The following is a 17,586-nucleotide window of genomic DNA, read 5'->3' as shown; positions in this document are numbered from 1 at the left end:
TGAGGTAATCTATTGTATCCGGTGCCCTGAATACAGCCTTATCTACATTGGCGAGACTCGATGTAAATTTGGGGGCCTCTTTGAGCATCCAGCAAACACAGAGTTTCCCAGTGGTCAAACCAATTAAATTCACATTCTGACATGTGGGTCCATGCCCGCCTCTTTTACTGTGAGTGAAAAAGAGCAATACCTCATATTCCAACTGGGTAGCCTCCAACTCAATGGCATTAGCATCATTTTCTCCTTCCGATAATTTATTTTTTTCCACTCCTTCTATTCCTTATTCTGCCCCATTGTCCCTTCTCCTCCCCTGCCTATCACCTCTTCCTGGTCCCCCTCCATCCCTTTCTCCCATGGTCCACTCTCCTTTCCTATCAGATTTCTTCTTCTCCAGCCCTTTACTTTTCCTCTCACCTCACTTAACTATCACCTTGAGGACAGTCCTCCTTCCCCTTCCCCCACCTTTTTATTCTGGCATCTTTTCCCCCCTTCCTTTCTATTCCTAAAGAAGGTTCTTGGTCCAAAATGTTGACTGTTTATTCATTTCTATAGATGTAGTCTGCCTGCCAAGTTCCTCCAACATTTTGTGAGTATTGCCCCTTCAGAAGTTTTTTGGGTCATTCACCTGAAACATCAGTGCTTTATAAATGTCACCTGACTATCTGAGTGTTTCCAGCACTTTATTGGGAATAGAGGAAAGGTTCTCCTGAGGCAAAAGTTAATATCAAAAGTAAGGTGCATCAACAAACCTCAGGGCTATTTGACTCGTTTAATTACGGCAAATTGCCACCCTCTTTCAGTGAGGCATCTATTATTCTTCTTTTAAAAAAGGGCAAAGACCCAACAGAGTGTTCCTCGTATAAGCCGATCTCCCTGCTCAATGTTGATGTAAAGATCTTAGCTAAAGTTTTGGCTCATAGACTAGAAACCATCATTCCCTCCATTATCTCTGATGACCAAACAGGCTTTATTAAAAACCGTTTCCCTTTTTTTAACATTCGGCATTTATTTAATATTTTATACTCACCTCCAACTGGGATTCCTGAATGTGTTATTTCCCTCGATGCGGAGAAAGTATTTGAACGTATAGAGTGGAACTACCTTTTTGCAGTCTTAGAAAAATTTGACCTTGAGTTTCATCTCTTGGATCCAATTGCTGTACCTGTGTCCTACTGCTTCTGTTTTAACTAATTTTCAGAAATCCCAAGTATTTAATCTCAAACGTGGCACCCGCCAGGGATGCCCCTTAAGTCCCTTTCTCTTTGTTTTGGCTATGGAACCTCTGGCGATAGCATTTCGAAACTGCCCTGAATTGACTGGGATTTGGAGAGGGGGTGTTGAGCATAAAGTTTCTCTCTATGCTGATGACTTATTACTCTTTCTCTCAAATCCATCTATATCCTTACCTCTAATGTTTTCACTTCTTGACCAGTTTAGCCAGATCTCTGGCTATAAACTTAATTTACATAAGAGTGAACTTCTCCCAATTAATAAAGAAGCACAAGAACTAATATTTTGTGATCTCCCTTTTAAAGTAGTCCATAATCAATTTACTTATCTTGGAATTACAGTCACAAGGAAGTTTAAAGATCTCTTTCGTGAAAACTTTGCCAATCTTTCATATGCTATAAAACAGAGGCTGGTACAATGGTCACCTCTATCTATGTCTTTGGTAGGTCGTATTAATGTTGTTAAAATGTATGTTCTCCCCAAATTTTTATACCTATTTCAATCTATCCCAATTTTTATTCCTAAATCTTTTTTTGATTCCTTAGACTCTATTATTTTGTCATATCTGTGGCAGAATAAGCATTCTAGAATTAATAAAATCCATCTCCAAAAATCTAAAAAAGAGGGTGGCATGGCTTTACCTAACTTTCGTTTATATTATTGGGCAGCCAATATACGTTGTGCTACCTTTTGGTCTTTCTTCCATGGCCAACCCGAGTGCCCTAAATGGGTGGTGATGGAGCTGAGCTCCACTAAAGAATTATCTATCTCTGCACTTCTTGGCTCTGCACTCCCTAGTAGTCTGCCCAGATCAATAGCTAATCCTCTTGTTAGACACACTTTGCGTATATGGGCTCAGATCAGGAAATGCTATGGTTTCCAGGGGTTTTCCGTTTCCAGCCCTGTTGCTCATAATCACCTTTTTTTACCTACTACATACGATTCAGCATTCCAGGTTTGGTATAGGAAGGGCATTAGACATTTTGAAGATCTTTTCATTGATAATCGCTTCGCTTCTTTTCAGCAGCTCTCTGTTAAGTTCAATCTGCCCAATGCTCATTTTTTCAGATATCTCCAAATCTGACACTTTATTGCTCCTTTAATTCCTAACTTTCCTGAAATGCCTGTGAAAAATGCTATGGACCTATTTCTTTCCATGAATCCACTAGGTAAAGGCTTAATATCAATCATCCGAGATAAACTAGCAGCCTTACGACGGGCCCCCATGGATAAAATCAAAATGGCCTGGGAGCAGGATTTAAATATCTCCTTATCTGAGGAGAGCTGGGATTCAGTTCTCAAATCGGTTAACTCAACCTCTCTTTGTGCTCGCCACTGCCTTTTACAGTTTAAGATTGTTCATAGAGCCCATTTGTCTAAATCTAAACTATCTCGATTCTACCCTAGCGTTAGTTCGCTCTGTGATAAATGCAAGAGGGGCGTGGCCTCTCTCATCCATATGTACTGGTTCTGTCCTAGCTTGGAGAAATTCTGGAAAGATGTCTTCACTACGTTATCGTGTATTCTGAATCAGCACCTAGAACCAAACCCCTTAATTGCTCTGTTCGGTTTTTGGGGCGAGACAGATTTATGTCTGGGTCCAACCAAATGCCGAATATTATCCTTTGCCTCTCTCCTGGCTAGACGCTTGATCCTCCTCAGATGGAGAGATGCTGCCCCGCCCACTCATGCTCAATGGCTTAACGACATCATGGCCTGTTTGGACCTCAAAAATTCATTATTCAGTTCTCAATTCGGATCTGGTTCCATAAGGTCTGGGGACCTTTTATCGAGTACTTTCATAACCTTCCTCTTGACTAGGGTTTTTGTTTTCTTTTCGGTCCCTTGCTTTCAGCTCCTTTTTTTTCTAGTAGAAGGCATTATTATCCTCTGTTGCTGAGTGTATTCACAGTCTGGGAGCTTGGCTGTCCTGACTTATACTCTCTATATTGTGTTGTGGTTGGTCTGGAGTTGCTGTTGTTTTCTCTTGTGTTGTGGGGCTTGGGGAGGACACTAAGCTTACTTGTCTTTAATTTAGGTGCTTTTTTTTGGTTAAATTCTCTTCCTTTGTAGTATATTGTTATTGTATGCTTAATTTTGCACTGTTTTAATGTTCCTCATTGGGTTTTGGGGTTTTTAATTAAATGTTTTGAAAAACTAATAAATTTTTTTAAAAAAACAAACAAACCTCAGGGCAGATGAAAAGCGCTTGGTAGTATTGTAAGAGCTTCCATATTGCTAATGATATTAATAATGTTTTTTGTTCATCTTCTCCAGTGGAACCTGATTTGCAATTCCTCATGGAAAGTCCACATTGCCAAATTTTCGTTGCTGGTTGGATTGATTATTGGTTACTTGGTAACAGGAAACTTAGCCGATTGGTAAGTGTAATACCTCTGTTTGTTAACTGTAGGCCCTCCATTGATCATAGATGTTGCATCCTTGCTGTCTACACAGCCAGCATAATATGATATGGAGAGCAAGCTGTTTCCCATGCAGTGTGCTTCCCCTCTCTACCCGGCTGATGAATCCAAAGGAACGGCAGAGACCTATAAAGTTTGGCCATGGCAGCATCGCAGGAGTTGCCAGTCAACATTAAACTCAATATAGGTCTGCTTTAGGGATTCCAGCTCCAGATTGTTCCCTCTGTGCTTTACTACACAGCCTTCCCCATGAGTGGGTATAGACACAAGACAGCTGAGGTTTGAGACCAGAGTTTTCTTTCTAGATGAGCTGCCAACTATGGCTGACCAGCCTTTATCGCTTCTGTCAGTAGAAGTGGTTCTGCCAGGCTTGGTAGCTAAGCTAGGAGCTGGACTTGTTTGTCAGAGGCTATTTGAGACACCCACCATTTGGAGTATTTAATAGGCTGTGGGAGTTTATCCCCACTACTTCACTGCCCCCTCTGTACGATAACTTTAAGGAACCGTTTTAGAACTAGTTTCACAAATAAAAGTAGGGCAAGGTATCTTGCTATTGAGTACTCTTTGCTGTGTGCCTCTGTTCATGAGTGAGTACAATATCTTGGTGTTTTACATTGAGGCCAAAAGCGTAACTGTTTGGGAAAGAAGCTATGGGTTGATCTAGCAGGGGTTTTTTTTTAGTGAATGTTTTAAAAATTGGAATTTTGCTGCTTGAGTTTAAATATTTAAAAGATTGCCTTTTGATTCCTAGGGTTGGCCGACAGTTGGTTCTGGTTATCTCAGTGTTGTTTGTGTTGATCTTTGGACTGACAGTGGCTCTGTCTGTGAACGTCACCATGTTCAGCACCCTGAGGTTCTTTGAGGGCTTTTCACTAGCCGGGGTATTTCTGACACTCTATGTCACACGTGAGTAACACTTTTGAAAAAGCAGTTGTTTTGGGTGTCTCTGAATCTGGAAGTATAACTAATGCTGCTTTACGCTGTTCTGAACCAGAATCTAGGAACATTGTGTTGTACATCAGTTCAACAATTGTTAGAGAAGATGGGGAAATAAAGTTAAAATCCCAAACTGGAGATTTGAACATGTGACCCAACTTGATTTTTGGAATGTGTTGTTAAACCTGTTTCCTGCCTTGGGTGGATCTTAAGAATTTCATGGTAAACCAGCCAACATTTGTGATTCATACATCATTGAAAAGAATCATTGGGTAACTTGAATGGTTATTATGTGTGGGAGTTGTTTGCAGAGGATCAAAACGTCTTGTGTCACAGCTGTAACTGAGCTACAGAAATGCTTAATTTGAAATATGTGAGCATGTTAGTAGCTACGTAATCCATTAATTAGCTCCCCATTGTTGGTTCCTACCACTTCCTATAAAATGATTTGGATTGGGAGCTTGTTTTTTAATAAATGCATTTCACAACTAATTGGACTGAAAATAATTGGCGGTTTGTCATTCAGCTGTTTCTCCAATTTGTTCCAAACTTTTCACGGTCTCTCTATAAGTATGGGACTGGTCGGTTGCCACTGCTACTGTTTGGAACTATAGCCCTATATTCTTGACATCCTGGTAAACGCATAGTAAGCAGTGTCTTTAAAGTTTTTTGTAATGCATCCCAGAACATGTACACACTATCTTATTACTATCATGACCTTTTCCTTATTTGCATAATCCTATAATCTGTTTAACAAAAATTCAAGACTCCTTTGGGATGTTTAATCACTCTGTTCTGCACTTTCCAAGTATGAAAGGTTTGAACACTGAGGCACCTCCTCCTCGTCCTTCTGTGACCTTTTCTTCACAGCATGCACCCATATGTAATTTTTCTTCCACACACTTCACCCTGTTAAACTAACTGTCTCGTTTCAGACTCCAGGTTCTGAAGACACAAGTGAAAATTTAAGCTGGTTATTCATTATAGAGTGATTCCCAACTTGCTGCCCAGTGCCTGTGATTGAATATCTTATTTCTTCCCCATTCTGATATTTGGTCTGAACAACACCTAAGCCTCTTGACCATGTCCGCATGCTTTTGTGTTGAATCGCTGCCACCTGATTAGCTGATTAGATATTTGCATTACTGAGCAGGTGTGCAAGCGTACCCAGTAAAGTAGCACTGAGTGTATCGCAGAAATGGACTGTTCATTTGCAGTTGGGAAGCGGATTACCTGAAGTAATGACGGATACATTTTGCAATGCTGGAAGATGTACTGTTTCTCAAGCTTTCAGTGACTTATTAGAATAGTGCGAGAAGCCAAGGACTGAGAGATAGAAGTGGGATAGAGAATTAAAGTGACGGCTAACAGAGGAGCTTGTAAAGCAGACACACTATCTGTATCTGGTAACAAGCCACACTGCAAGCACTAAATGCAGTGTGCTGGATGGTTAGTATTCGAGCAAATCCTGGGATCTATGGACTCCTTAATGGTAGTTGTTTCACAGCATAAAGGTTGGGAACCCCCTGACCTAGGACGGCCTGTTTCCATCAATGGATGATGAGAGGCCCAGGGTAGAAGGGCAGGTGGTGCATCTCCTAGGAAGTGATGGTGATGGAAATAGTCCATTTGGATCAATCGAGTTCTTTTTCTGCTAGTGTAGCCAGATCTGTGCGTTCCTTACAGATTTGTACTTCACAGCTGTCCTGCTCTTGTTATCATTCAGCAGATGGCTTCAGCAGTTTATCTGCACAATAGTCCAGTCCTTTAAGAGAAATTACCTTTGTTCCATCCTTCCATGTCCCACCCTCTGCAGTTTTAAACTAACCCAATTTCTATTTCCCAGTTCTGCCGATCATTAATTTGAAATATTAACTTGTATAATTTGTATCTCTTCACAAGACTGCCACAACTGTAGAACATTTTCAGATTTTATTTAAGTTTCCAACACTGATTTTCTTTTACAATGAAAATTATGACTTTTTAATCTATTCTGCAAGTTTTGTGGCTTCCTGAAGCTTCTACATATTTCCTCCTATTTTTATAAGTTTGACATATTTTCCCTGTTCCCTGTTCAAGTGAAATCATCTAGATGTGGAATATGTGTTCTACGCCCCTGATAGGTGTGTGTCACAGTCCTCCAGCCAAGCAGGTACTCTTGTTTCATCCCCCCAAGTACATTAAAACAAATTATATTGTAATGTTTTGGGTGATATTATTGAGGGGCAGTAGAAAAGAAATGTACTTGTCTCTTTCATATATGGTTTGTTTATAAGACCCAGAGGTATAAAAGTCGGTTTGTCTACAGCAGAACAAATGCAATTCCATAGTAACTTCATTGGAAGTGCTGTGGTTTTTGATGGAAGAGAGAGCTGGTATTTCAGAAAATTAATGCAAATTTATTACCGAACTGATATCAACTTCCTTCGTGTGGTATAATATCTAAAACCAATAATGTGCATTTTCTCAGATGATAAATGCACAGCAATTGGTCAGGAAAGAGATTTTATTGTTTTGAATGCGAAATATAAAACTTCAGTTTGAATATATCAAGATAGCAAGTTTAAGAGAGAAGAGAAGGCAACATACAAGATGTTGGAGAAACTCTGGGTACAGCAGCATCTATGGAAGGAAATGGACAGTCGATGTTTTTCAAGTTAAGACCCTCCAGACCAAGACCTCCTGAGTTCCTCCATCATTGGTAGGCTTGTGTGTCCAGGAGAAAGCATGTCCTTAACTGCAGACCCTGATCAAGTACTGGAAATGTGTGAGGTAGGGCCAGTGTCACAGTGATTCTGAGATCTAACTTCCTGTGGTAAAAGATGGCAGGACTTTATCATGGAAAAGCCAGTTTGGAGCCAAGCCTTTTTTTGGGGGGGGGACAGGATGGAAACTGAGTGGACACCTTTTCATAAACCAGAGGAGCATCGGGAGAGACAACAACCCTTAAAAGGTCCCTGGGTCCACGTTTGTCCCCTCGCCCTCTAAGCCTCTCCGAACTATTCATTCATTTAAACATTGTTCATGTGCCCACTTTGACCACTATTTCTGGCAGCTCTGTCCAAATACACATCACTTTTTGTCTGACAAAGTTACTGTGATATCCTTTTTAAACCTCTTGCTTCTGATTTTTAACCACCTACCAAATTGTTTATTTAGCATTTGGTATGTTCTTGTATACTGGAAGTGGCCATTGTTCTATTTGTTTGTGCTGGTTCCCAGCCAAACAAGCTAATTGGCCCATTTGCTCTGCTATGGCCATGTAACCAGTGACTTCATTGGAGTATTAGATGGCATTAGGAGCCTTTTAGTCCAGTTAGCTGGCTGCCAGGCAGAGAGAGGAAAGTTTTAAAAAGTAGCCACAAAGTCCTTCTCTATTCTGAGTTACCTTGCAGATTTCCAGTCATGTATGCACAGGCTCATGGCTGCTAGTCGAAAGGAGGTACATCAGTGTCCATGTTTTCTGCACCTGGTGTCTTCCTTCGTCTGGTTGCATCAGTGGCATTACTGAATGAGTAGTGTTGTGCTGTTGGATTACTCGTGTCTTCTACCCACACACGGATTTATTGAGCTGTCCATTGATATTTCATGCTTATGGGTGAGCACATCTACATATCTGATCTGCTTGTTCCTGTAGCCCTGCCTCTTCACTTATTTTTCTGTAAACATCAGACACTTGACATATGTTGATCTCTAAAAAAGGATCACAACTGATCTACTCTGAATCATTCTCCTGCCAGAGTAGATAAACTATTCCAAGTTAAAGGGGCTTTGCCTCCCCGTCTGCCTGGGATGCCGGCTGAAACTTTCCATGCTTTGCGGTAACACTGAATGGATCTATCAGATGGGCATTCAAACTTGATAAGTTTCTGGTTATCAGGGAAGTGTGGAAAGTAGAGTTTTGAACCAGATATTTCACACTGTTTCTGATGTGGCAGCTGTTCCTCTGGCCTGTCAATAATTTCAGCTAAGCCTCTGATTGAACCCTAATTTTAACCAACTTTAATCTCTGTGTGTGTGTGTGTCTTGGTGAAAAATGTGTGAACAGTACAGAAGACTGGAAATTTTCAAGTTGAGCAACATCAATAGGCAGGAGACTACCAGGGTCAGATCCAAATCCTTCATGGCTTTTCAGGTGCCTAGCTGAAACATCAACACCTTGAAATGTCATCCATTGGAAATGCTGAGGATTTCTTGCATTTCATCTGTTTCTATGAATTGAGTCTGATTTTAATCAGCAAAGGTACAAGCAGTCTTTATCTCAGGGTTGGTCAATTCTGCTAGAGGCTGTAAGGGGAACTTGAGTAATGTTTTCGTACAGGATGCTAGAGGAAGTAGTTCGGAGGGTTTAATAGCAACATTTAGAGAGATACGTGGTTAGGAAGAGCTTGGAGGGATTTGAGTCAAGTACATGCTGCTTAGACTACCTTAGATGGGGATATGGGTTAGCATGGATGGTTGGGATGAAGGGCTGTTTGCTATGCTGTAGGACAGACTCTACTTTTAAAACTGAAGAACTGTTCTCAATTGTCTATACCCTAACCTAGTCAATGAGGTTATCCAACGTACAGCACTCAATTGAGACCTTGAAGCTCCAGTCCATGGAAGTAATTGCACTGTTTTCTGATAGTGTATTGATTGAACCAAAGGAACACAAGTTACAGAAGCAGGAGAAGATTCTGCAGAACCTCAACCCAGCTCTGCTGTTTGGCCTCCACGCCTTTGCTGTTGACTTCCATAAGCTTAACTTCTCTTCTGTCCAAAAGTCTATCTCCTGGGATAGATTATTATACAGATCCTGGGATAAAGATTTCCATAGATTCACAGCTGGAAGAAGAAACCCCTCCTTGCATCTGTCTGAGCTGGCCATGTTACTGTGTGCTGTTGTATTAGATTGCCCATGAGGAGATATGTCTTCTCTCACCATCTGTCCTGTGAAGTTTCTCCACCTTTCGATCAGACCACCCTTCATACTTCTAAACCCTAGTGAGCAAATACTCAAAGCGAGGCTCGTTAAAGAACTAAGATTAGAGCAGTAAGCCTTTTCCCCATTCTTGTACTTGATCCAATATTCTATTTTCTTATTGATCATCAAACCTGTAATTCCTGCAGGGCCACTCAAATTTCTCTGAGCATAGATTATCTTGCTCTGTATAAATAACACTATTTTTACCACTGTGGTTGTACCCAAGTTACTTACATCATCAATCTGTCTATACAACCAACCTGCCTGTATACTTTAACTAATTAATTGTCTTCCTCATAATTCGCATTACCACCTCTGTATCTTTCACAAACTTGGATTCTTGAACAAAAAGCAGAAAACAAGTAAAACTGGGAATGTTGGAGATGATTGGCAGATGAGACTGTATCTGTGGGGAGAGAAACAGTTAGTGCTCCATTAAAACAAGTGAAGTCAGAAGGGAAGCTCCTGAGCAGTGGAGTGGGTGTAGAGAACAAAGGACTGCCTCTGGAGTGGGTGTAGAGAACAAAGGACTGCCTCTGGAGTGGGTGTAGAGAACAAAGGACTGCCTCTGGAGTGGGTGTAGAGAACAAAGGACTGCCTCTGGAGTGGGTGTAGAGAACAGCCTCTGGAGTGGGTGTAGAGAACAAAGGACTGCCTCTGGAGTGGGTGTAGAGAACAAAGGACTGCCTCTGGAGTGGGTATGGTACCAAGACACGGTGGTTCATTACAGCTTACTGCTAAAGGTGATGTAAGTATGAAGTCAGGGAAGGAAAGAATTCAAAATGCTGGAATGAAATTGTTGCTGGAAATCTGAAGTAAAAGTTTGTTGGAAATACCCAGCAGGTCAGGCATCATCTGTGGAGAGGGAAAACACTGTTTACATTTCAGATGAATGACATTGCATTAGAAGTGTCCATTTTTGTCAAAACGAAAAGACAATCTATCGTTAACTATTGAATTCACTGGGTTCCATGGGCTGTAATATGTCCAGTACTGCCCCTCAGGCTTGTGATGTGCTTTGGAGTAGTGTAGGAGGCTTTACACTGAGGGGTCAGAGTGGGAAGGAGATGAAGAACTAAGCCAACAGACAACTGGAAGCTCAGGATTACCCTGTGCTGCTGCCATTAGATCTCAATGCCGAGTTCAACAAATTTAAAATATCAAAATTGCCACATCACTATTTACATGTATATCTCCACCTATCTCCTCACTCCTCCTCTCTTGCTGGAGTGTTCACTGAGATCTTTAATCTCTCACTTCAGCAGTCTGAGGTACTCACCTGCTTTAAGGAGGCTTGCTTTATACTGATGCCTAAGAATAAAGGCCATTAGCACTTGCATCCACAGTGATGAAGTGTTTTAGAGGTTAGTGACGAAACGTATCCACTCCTGCATGAGAAGCGACTTGAATCCACTCCATTTGCCTACTGACACAACAGGTCCATAGCAGATGCCATTTCATTGGCTCTTCACTCAACCCTGGAACATCTGGACAGCAAAGATGTATAGATCAAGATGCTCTATATTGACTACAACTCGGTATTCAATACTGTCATCCCCTCAAAACTGATCAAGAGGTTTCAGTACCTCCTTGTGTGACTGTATCCTTGATTTCCTCACTTGGAGACCCCAGTCAGTTTGGATTGGCAAGAACATCTCCACAATCTCCAACAGCACAGGTGCATCACAGGGCTTTGAGCTTGGCCCCCTGCTCTACTCACTTTACACTTATGACTGTGGCTAAGCACAGCTCCAGTGCCCTATTCAAGTTTGCTGATGTGCAATTGCAAAGAAGGCACAACAGTGCCTCAAATTCCCTAAAGAGTTTGCAAAGATTTGGCACAACATTTGTAACTTTTACTAACATCTATAGTTGAGTAGAACATATTGATAGGTAGAATCACAGCCTGCTATGGAAACGCTAATGCCTTTGAACAGAAAATCCTACAAAAATAGTGGATATGGCCCAGTCCATCATGGGAAAAGCCCCCTCCCACCCGCCCCCCACCCCCCAATTGAGCACATCTACATAGTGTCCATCTTGTTCAGGGTAAGAATAATCCTTTCTAGTTGCTGTAACAGGGTGTGTAACACTCTTGCCTTGCTCCAGGACTCGATTATTTAACTGTTGTAATTTGCCCTCAGTGGTAGAATCTGGGGGGAGTAGGGAGAAAACAAATTGGGATTCTTGATGGTCGGTGTGAACTTGGTACACAGTTTATTGAAAAACTTCAACTGGACTGGTTGCTTTTTAGCTCATGACTCTTCATCTGTCCATTTTCCCCCCTCCTGTGCTGCCTGACTTGCTGAGTTCCTCCAGCACTTTTGTTTTGCTCCAGCTCTTGTAACATGTATCATGACAACACTCAAATTGCCAAACTGTGGATCAATTGCTGGGAAATGATGGGTAACTGATGGTTAGCACAGATATGGTGGCTGAGGGCCCCGTTTCTGTGCTGTGCTGTGCTGTGTACCATTCAGCTACGTCTTCTAATATGGAGTAATAAGTCAAGTCAACTTTTATTGTCATTTTGACCATAACTGCTGGTACAGTGCATAGTAAAAATGAGAATGTTTTTCAGGACCATGGTGTTACATGGCACAGTCCAAAAAACTAGACTGAACTATGTAATAAAAAAAACAGAGAAAGCTACACTAGACTACAGACCTACCCAGGACTGCATAAAGTGCACAAAAACAGTGCAGGCATTACAATAAATAATAAACAGGACAATAGGGCAAGGTGTCAGTCCAGGCTTCAGGTATTGAGGAGTCTGATAGCTTGGGGGAAAAATCTGTTACATAGTCTGGTCGTGAGAGCCCGAATGCTTCAGAGCCTTTTCCTAGACGGCAGGAGGGAGAAGAGATTGTATGAGGGGTGTGTGGGGTCCTTCATAATGCTGTTTCCTTTGCAGATGCAGAGTGTAGTGTAAATGTCTCTAATGGTGGGAAGAGAGACCCCGATGATCTTCTCAGCTGACCTCCCTATCCGCTGCAGGGTCTTGCAATCCGAGATGGCGCAATTTCCGAACCAGGCAGTGATGCAGCTGCTCAGGATGCTCTCAATACAACCCCTGGAGAATGTGATGAGGATGGGGGGTGGGAGATGGACTTTCCTCAGCCTTTGCAAAAAGTAGAGACGCTGCTGGGCTTTCTTTGCTATGGAACTGGTGTTGATGGACCAACAATTTCTACCGAGGAGCTGTCGATGTTCAGCGGAGAGTGGTTACTCCGTGCCCTCCTGAAGTCAACAACCATCTCTTTTGTTCACATTAGGAGACAAGTTGTTGGCTCTGCACCAGTCTGTTAGCCGCTGCACCTCCTCTCTGTAAGCTGATTTGTCATTCTTGCTGATGAGACCCACCACGGTCGTGTCATCGGCGAACTTGATGATGTGGTTCGAGCTGTGTGTTGCAGCACAGTCATAGGTCAGCAGAGTGAACAGCAGTGGACTGAGCACACAGCCCTGGGGTGCCCCCATGTTCAGTGTGGTGGTGTTGGAGATGCTGCTCCCAATCTGGACTGACTGAGGTCTCCCAGTCAGGAAGCCTAGGATCCAGTTGCAGAGGGAGGTGTTCAGGCCCAAAAGGCTCAGCTTTCCTATCAGTTTCTGAGGGATGATTGTGTTGAATGCTGAACTGAAGTCTATGAACAGCATCCGAATGTATGTGTCTTTTTTTGTCCAGATGGGTTAGGGCCAGGTGGAGGGTGGTGGCAATGGTGTCATCTGTCGAGCAGTTGGGACGGTACGCAAACTGCAGGGGGTCCAGTGAGGGGGACAGCAGGGTCTTGATATGCCTCATGATGAGCCTCATGAATCACTTCATGATGATGGATGTAAGTGCAACGGGACAGTAGTCATTTAGGCAGGATACTGAAGATTTCTTCGGCACGGGGATGATGAATAAACTACAACAAACACAGTGTGGATCAAGTTATCAATGTACTTGCAAGGAAAACCTATATACTTAACAATGACTTAACGTAGCTTCAATCTTACAGCTCAAAACAGATTATTTACAGAGTTCGGTAATTCATCAACTTTGTCTTTGAGATGGTTCCGTCCCTTAATTGTATTCCTGTCTTATCTGCATTCGCCTTGAATGAGTTGCATTTGTCTTTCATGAAGCATGTAATATTCATAAGAGAAATCTAAAATGTAAAGCAGACGGTCCATGTCAGGCAAGATCTGTGGAGGGGAATGGTTTGTTTTGTGCAATGCAGTGAGTTGAAATGGGATGGTACGGAAGGACCAGCCTTTATGATGGCCACTCACACTGGCCTGTATGAGCATTTAGTCATGGTCATAGAGTCAAAGTCACAGAGCAAGACTCCACAGAAACAGGTTCTTCAGCCCATCTAGTCTATGCCAAACTATTATTCTGCCTAGTCCCATCGAACTGCACCTGGTCCATAATCGTCCATATACCACCTATCCATGTAGTTATCTGAACGTTTCTTAAGCTTTGAAATTGAACCCGTATCCACCATTTCCACTGACAGCTCGTGACACTCTCAACACCGCTGAGTGAAAATGTTCCCCTTAAGCATTTCACCTTTCATCTGTGGCTTCTAGTTCTAGACTCACCCAACCTCAATGGAAGAACCTTGCTTGCATTTACCCTATCTGTACCCCTTAAAATTTTGTATACCTCTATCAAATCTCCTCTCATTCTTCTATGTTCCAAGGAAATAGTTTTAACCTGTTCTACCTTTCCTTCTAACTCAGGTTCTCATGATTCGGCAACAGCCTTCTAAATTTTCTCCGTACTCTTTCAATTTTACTATCTTACCTGTAGATAGGTGACCAGAACCGCACACAGTACTCCAAATTAGGCCTCACCAATGCCTTATACAACTTCAATATAACATAAAGGGTACAGAGGAGATTTACAAGGATGTTGCCTGGATTAAGGAGCTTGCTTTATGAGAACAGGTTGAGTGAACTTGTCTTTTTTCCTTGGAGCGACAGAGGATGAGAGGTGACCTGATAGTTGTATAAGATGATGAGAAGCATTGATCGTGTGGATAGTCAAAGGTTTTTTTCCCAGGGCTGAAATGGCTAACACGAGAGGACACAGTTTTAAGGTGCTTAGAAGAAGGGTTAAGTTTTTTCCGCAGAGTGGTGAGTGTGTGGAATGGGCTGCTGGTGACGGTGGTGGAGACAGACAGACGGTGGTGGGTCTTTTAAGAATCTCCTGGATAAGTACATGGAGCTTACAAAAATATGGGCTATAGCTGACCCTAGGTAATTTCTAAAGTAAGTACATGTTCGGCACAGCATTGTGGGCCGAAGGGCCTGTATTGTGCTGTAGGTTTTCTATTTTTCTGGGTTTTTTTATCCCAGTTCCTGTACTCAATACTTTCATTTATGAAGACCAATATGCCAAAAGCTTTCTTTATGATCCTATCTACCTGTGATCCAACTTTCCAAGGATTATGGACCTGTATTCCCAGATTCCTCTGTGCCATTGCACTCTTCTGTGTCTGACCATTCATTGTGTGAATCCTACCCTGGTTTGTTCTCCAAAAATGCAATACCTTACACATGTCTGTATTAAATTCCATCCAATGGCCATTTTTCAGCCATTTTTCCATTTGGTCCAGATGCAATTGCAAGTTTTGATAGCTTTCCTGGCTCTCCACTGTGATTCTAATCTTGGTGTCATCAACAGGCTTAGTGATTCGGTTAACCATATTATCATCCAGATCGTTGATGACAAACGACAACAGACCCAGCACCAATCACTATGACACACCATTAGTCACAGGCTTCCATTCAGCAAGGCAACCCTCTACTACCACTCTCTTCTCCTGAGGTCAAATCAAATCCAAGTGACAACCTTGACCAACCTCCCATGTGAGACCTTGTCAAAGGCCCTGCCAAAGTCCATGTAGACAATGCCTTTCTCCTTTTATTTCATCATCTTTCCTGGTAACCTCCTCAAGAAACTACGATTGGTTAGATACCATCTACCACGCAAGAAGCCATGTTGCTTATTCCTGTCCATCCAAATGCCCCTATATCTGGTCTCTTAGAATATCTTGTCCACTACTGACATTGGGCACACTGACCTATAAATTTCCCATTTATTCTTAAACGATGGAATAACATTAGGTATCCTGCTATCCTCTGGGACTTCACTCATGGCTAAGGATGTTTTAAATATCTTTGCTACGGCCCATGCAATTTATGCACTAGGTGCTAGGCACTATGCACAAGGTGTGCAGGGAAAAATAAGAAATAGGTGTTGAAGATTAGGACACGAGGTAGTTCATACACAGATGGACATAGACCCAAAAATTAAGATACTAAGAGTGTTGAGTGCATTTTGAGGGGGACTTGAAAAACAAAATAAAGTGGGTTAAGCTTTCAATTTGGAAATTGGTGCTAGGACGGGTGTGAGCACACCCCCTGTCTCTTGGCTGAACTGTGTGCACCGGATGCAATATTCTGTGGGTGGAGTGTGGAATGGTCCAGCAGGACGTGCTAAGCCCGTGGTGTGGAATGATGGAGAACCCACTGAGCTTCATTCCTTCCGATACGTGCCAAAAGTTACGGTTCATTATGAAATCAGGATCAGAAACTCCAAAGGAACTTATGGAAGTAGTGAGATGTATCTGAATAATAAATAATCTGCTGGAATAGTTGGTCAAGCAGCATCTGTGGGGCTGAAAAGGTCCTGTGCAGGGTCTCAACTCGTATGAACATAAGAAATAGGAGCAGCAGTCGGCCATCTGGCCCGTCGAGCCTGCTCCGCCATTCAATAAGATCATGGCTGATCTGCCTTGGACTCATCTCCACCTACCTGCCTTTTCCCCATTACCCTTCAATCCCCGACTATGCAAAAATCTTGTCTTATGCAATGTCTTGTCCATTGTTATGCAATGGATCACATAACTGTGTTTTGTTCAAATATGTCAGGAACTGATATAAGAAATTGTTGGTTATTGGAAAAAGCATTAAACCTTGATGCTTTTAGTGGGTTAAGAATGGATAGTTTACCAATCGAGTACTATGCTAATACGAACGTGTGAATGACTTCAGAAATTTTTAACATGATGAGTTGGAATATAGAGCTACAGTGAAAATCAAGCAAAATTCTTCTGTTCATTGACATCTCTACAGCTACCCTAATAGAGAATGCCAGAGGAAGATCCAGCTGGAATCTCTCCTGCCAGTGCCACATCCTTGTGGCAGCCAATGGATGTGGAAATCATAACAGAATTTAAAGGTGTTGTGTTGCAGAATGTTGGTGAGCCACATTCTCAAAGCAATGGAAAAAAATCTGACTTCAACAGCCAAGGAAATGAGTGTAGCATCAGACCAAAACAGTTTGTTGGTGATACTTGGTGAGAAATAAGCACCAAGACATCTCAGAACTGTTTTGCTCACTGCAGTTTTAAGCCTTCAGGCTTGGAGATGCCAGAAACGGCCAGGATTGGAAAGGAAACAATTTCACTATAATGCCACAAGACATAATAGCAGAATTGGGCCTCTCAGCCCAAAGAGTTTGCTCTGCCATTCCATCATGGCTGATTTATTATTCCGCTGGTACCATTCTCTAGCCTTCGCTCCTCTTTGATGCCTTGACTAACCAAGAACCTAGCAACTTCCGCTTTAAATATACTCAGTGACTTGGTCTTTATGGCTGTCTGAGGCTGTAAATTCCACATTCACTACCCTCTGGGTAAAGAGATTTCTTCTCATCTGTTCTAACTGGACATCCTTCTATTCTTAGGTTGTGCCCTCTTGTTCAAGACTATCTCCCCAACTATAGGAGGCATTCTCACTACATCCACTCTATCTAAGTCTTACAATATTCAATAGGTTTCAATGAGATTTCCACACCCTCCCCCCCCCCCCCCCCCCAAAACCTCAGCCTTCTAACAGGCCCAGAGACATCAAATGCTCCTCGTCTCCTTGAACATCAGCCCCGGAATCATTCTTGTGAACCTCCTCTGGACCTCGTCCAATGCCAGCACATCCTTTCTTAGTTAAGAGGCCCAAAACTGTTTACAATACTCAACA

At 42.3% G+C, this 17,586-nt stretch overlaps 1 protein-coding gene across 2 annotated transcripts in view; it reads left to right on the top strand.

Annotated features, from left to right (window-relative positions):
- The window catches only part of LOC132378596 (solute carrier family 22 member 23), a 101,999-nt gene that overhangs the window by 15,636 nt on the left and 68,777 nt on the right, over nt 1-17,586 (top strand). For both annotated transcript variants that reach the window (XM_059945657.1, XM_059945658.1), the window contains exons 2-3: nt 3,508-3,611; nt 4,405-4,559. In XM_059945657.1, the coding sequence (XP_059801640.1) occupies nt 3,508-3,611; nt 4,405-4,559 (259 nt within the window). The remainder of the gene's footprint in view (nt 1-3,507; nt 3,612-4,404; nt 4,560-17,586) is intronic.

This window comes from Hypanus sabinus, chromosome 20, assembly GCF_030144855.1.
Source record: "Hypanus sabinus isolate sHypSab1 chromosome 20, sHypSab1.hap1, whole genome shotgun sequence".
Classification (NCBI taxonomy): domain Eukaryota; kingdom Metazoa; phylum Chordata; class Chondrichthyes; order Myliobatiformes; family Dasyatidae; genus Hypanus; species Hypanus sabinus.
Note: the sequence above shows the minus strand (reverse complement) of the source record. Positions and strands in the feature narration are given on the sequence as shown.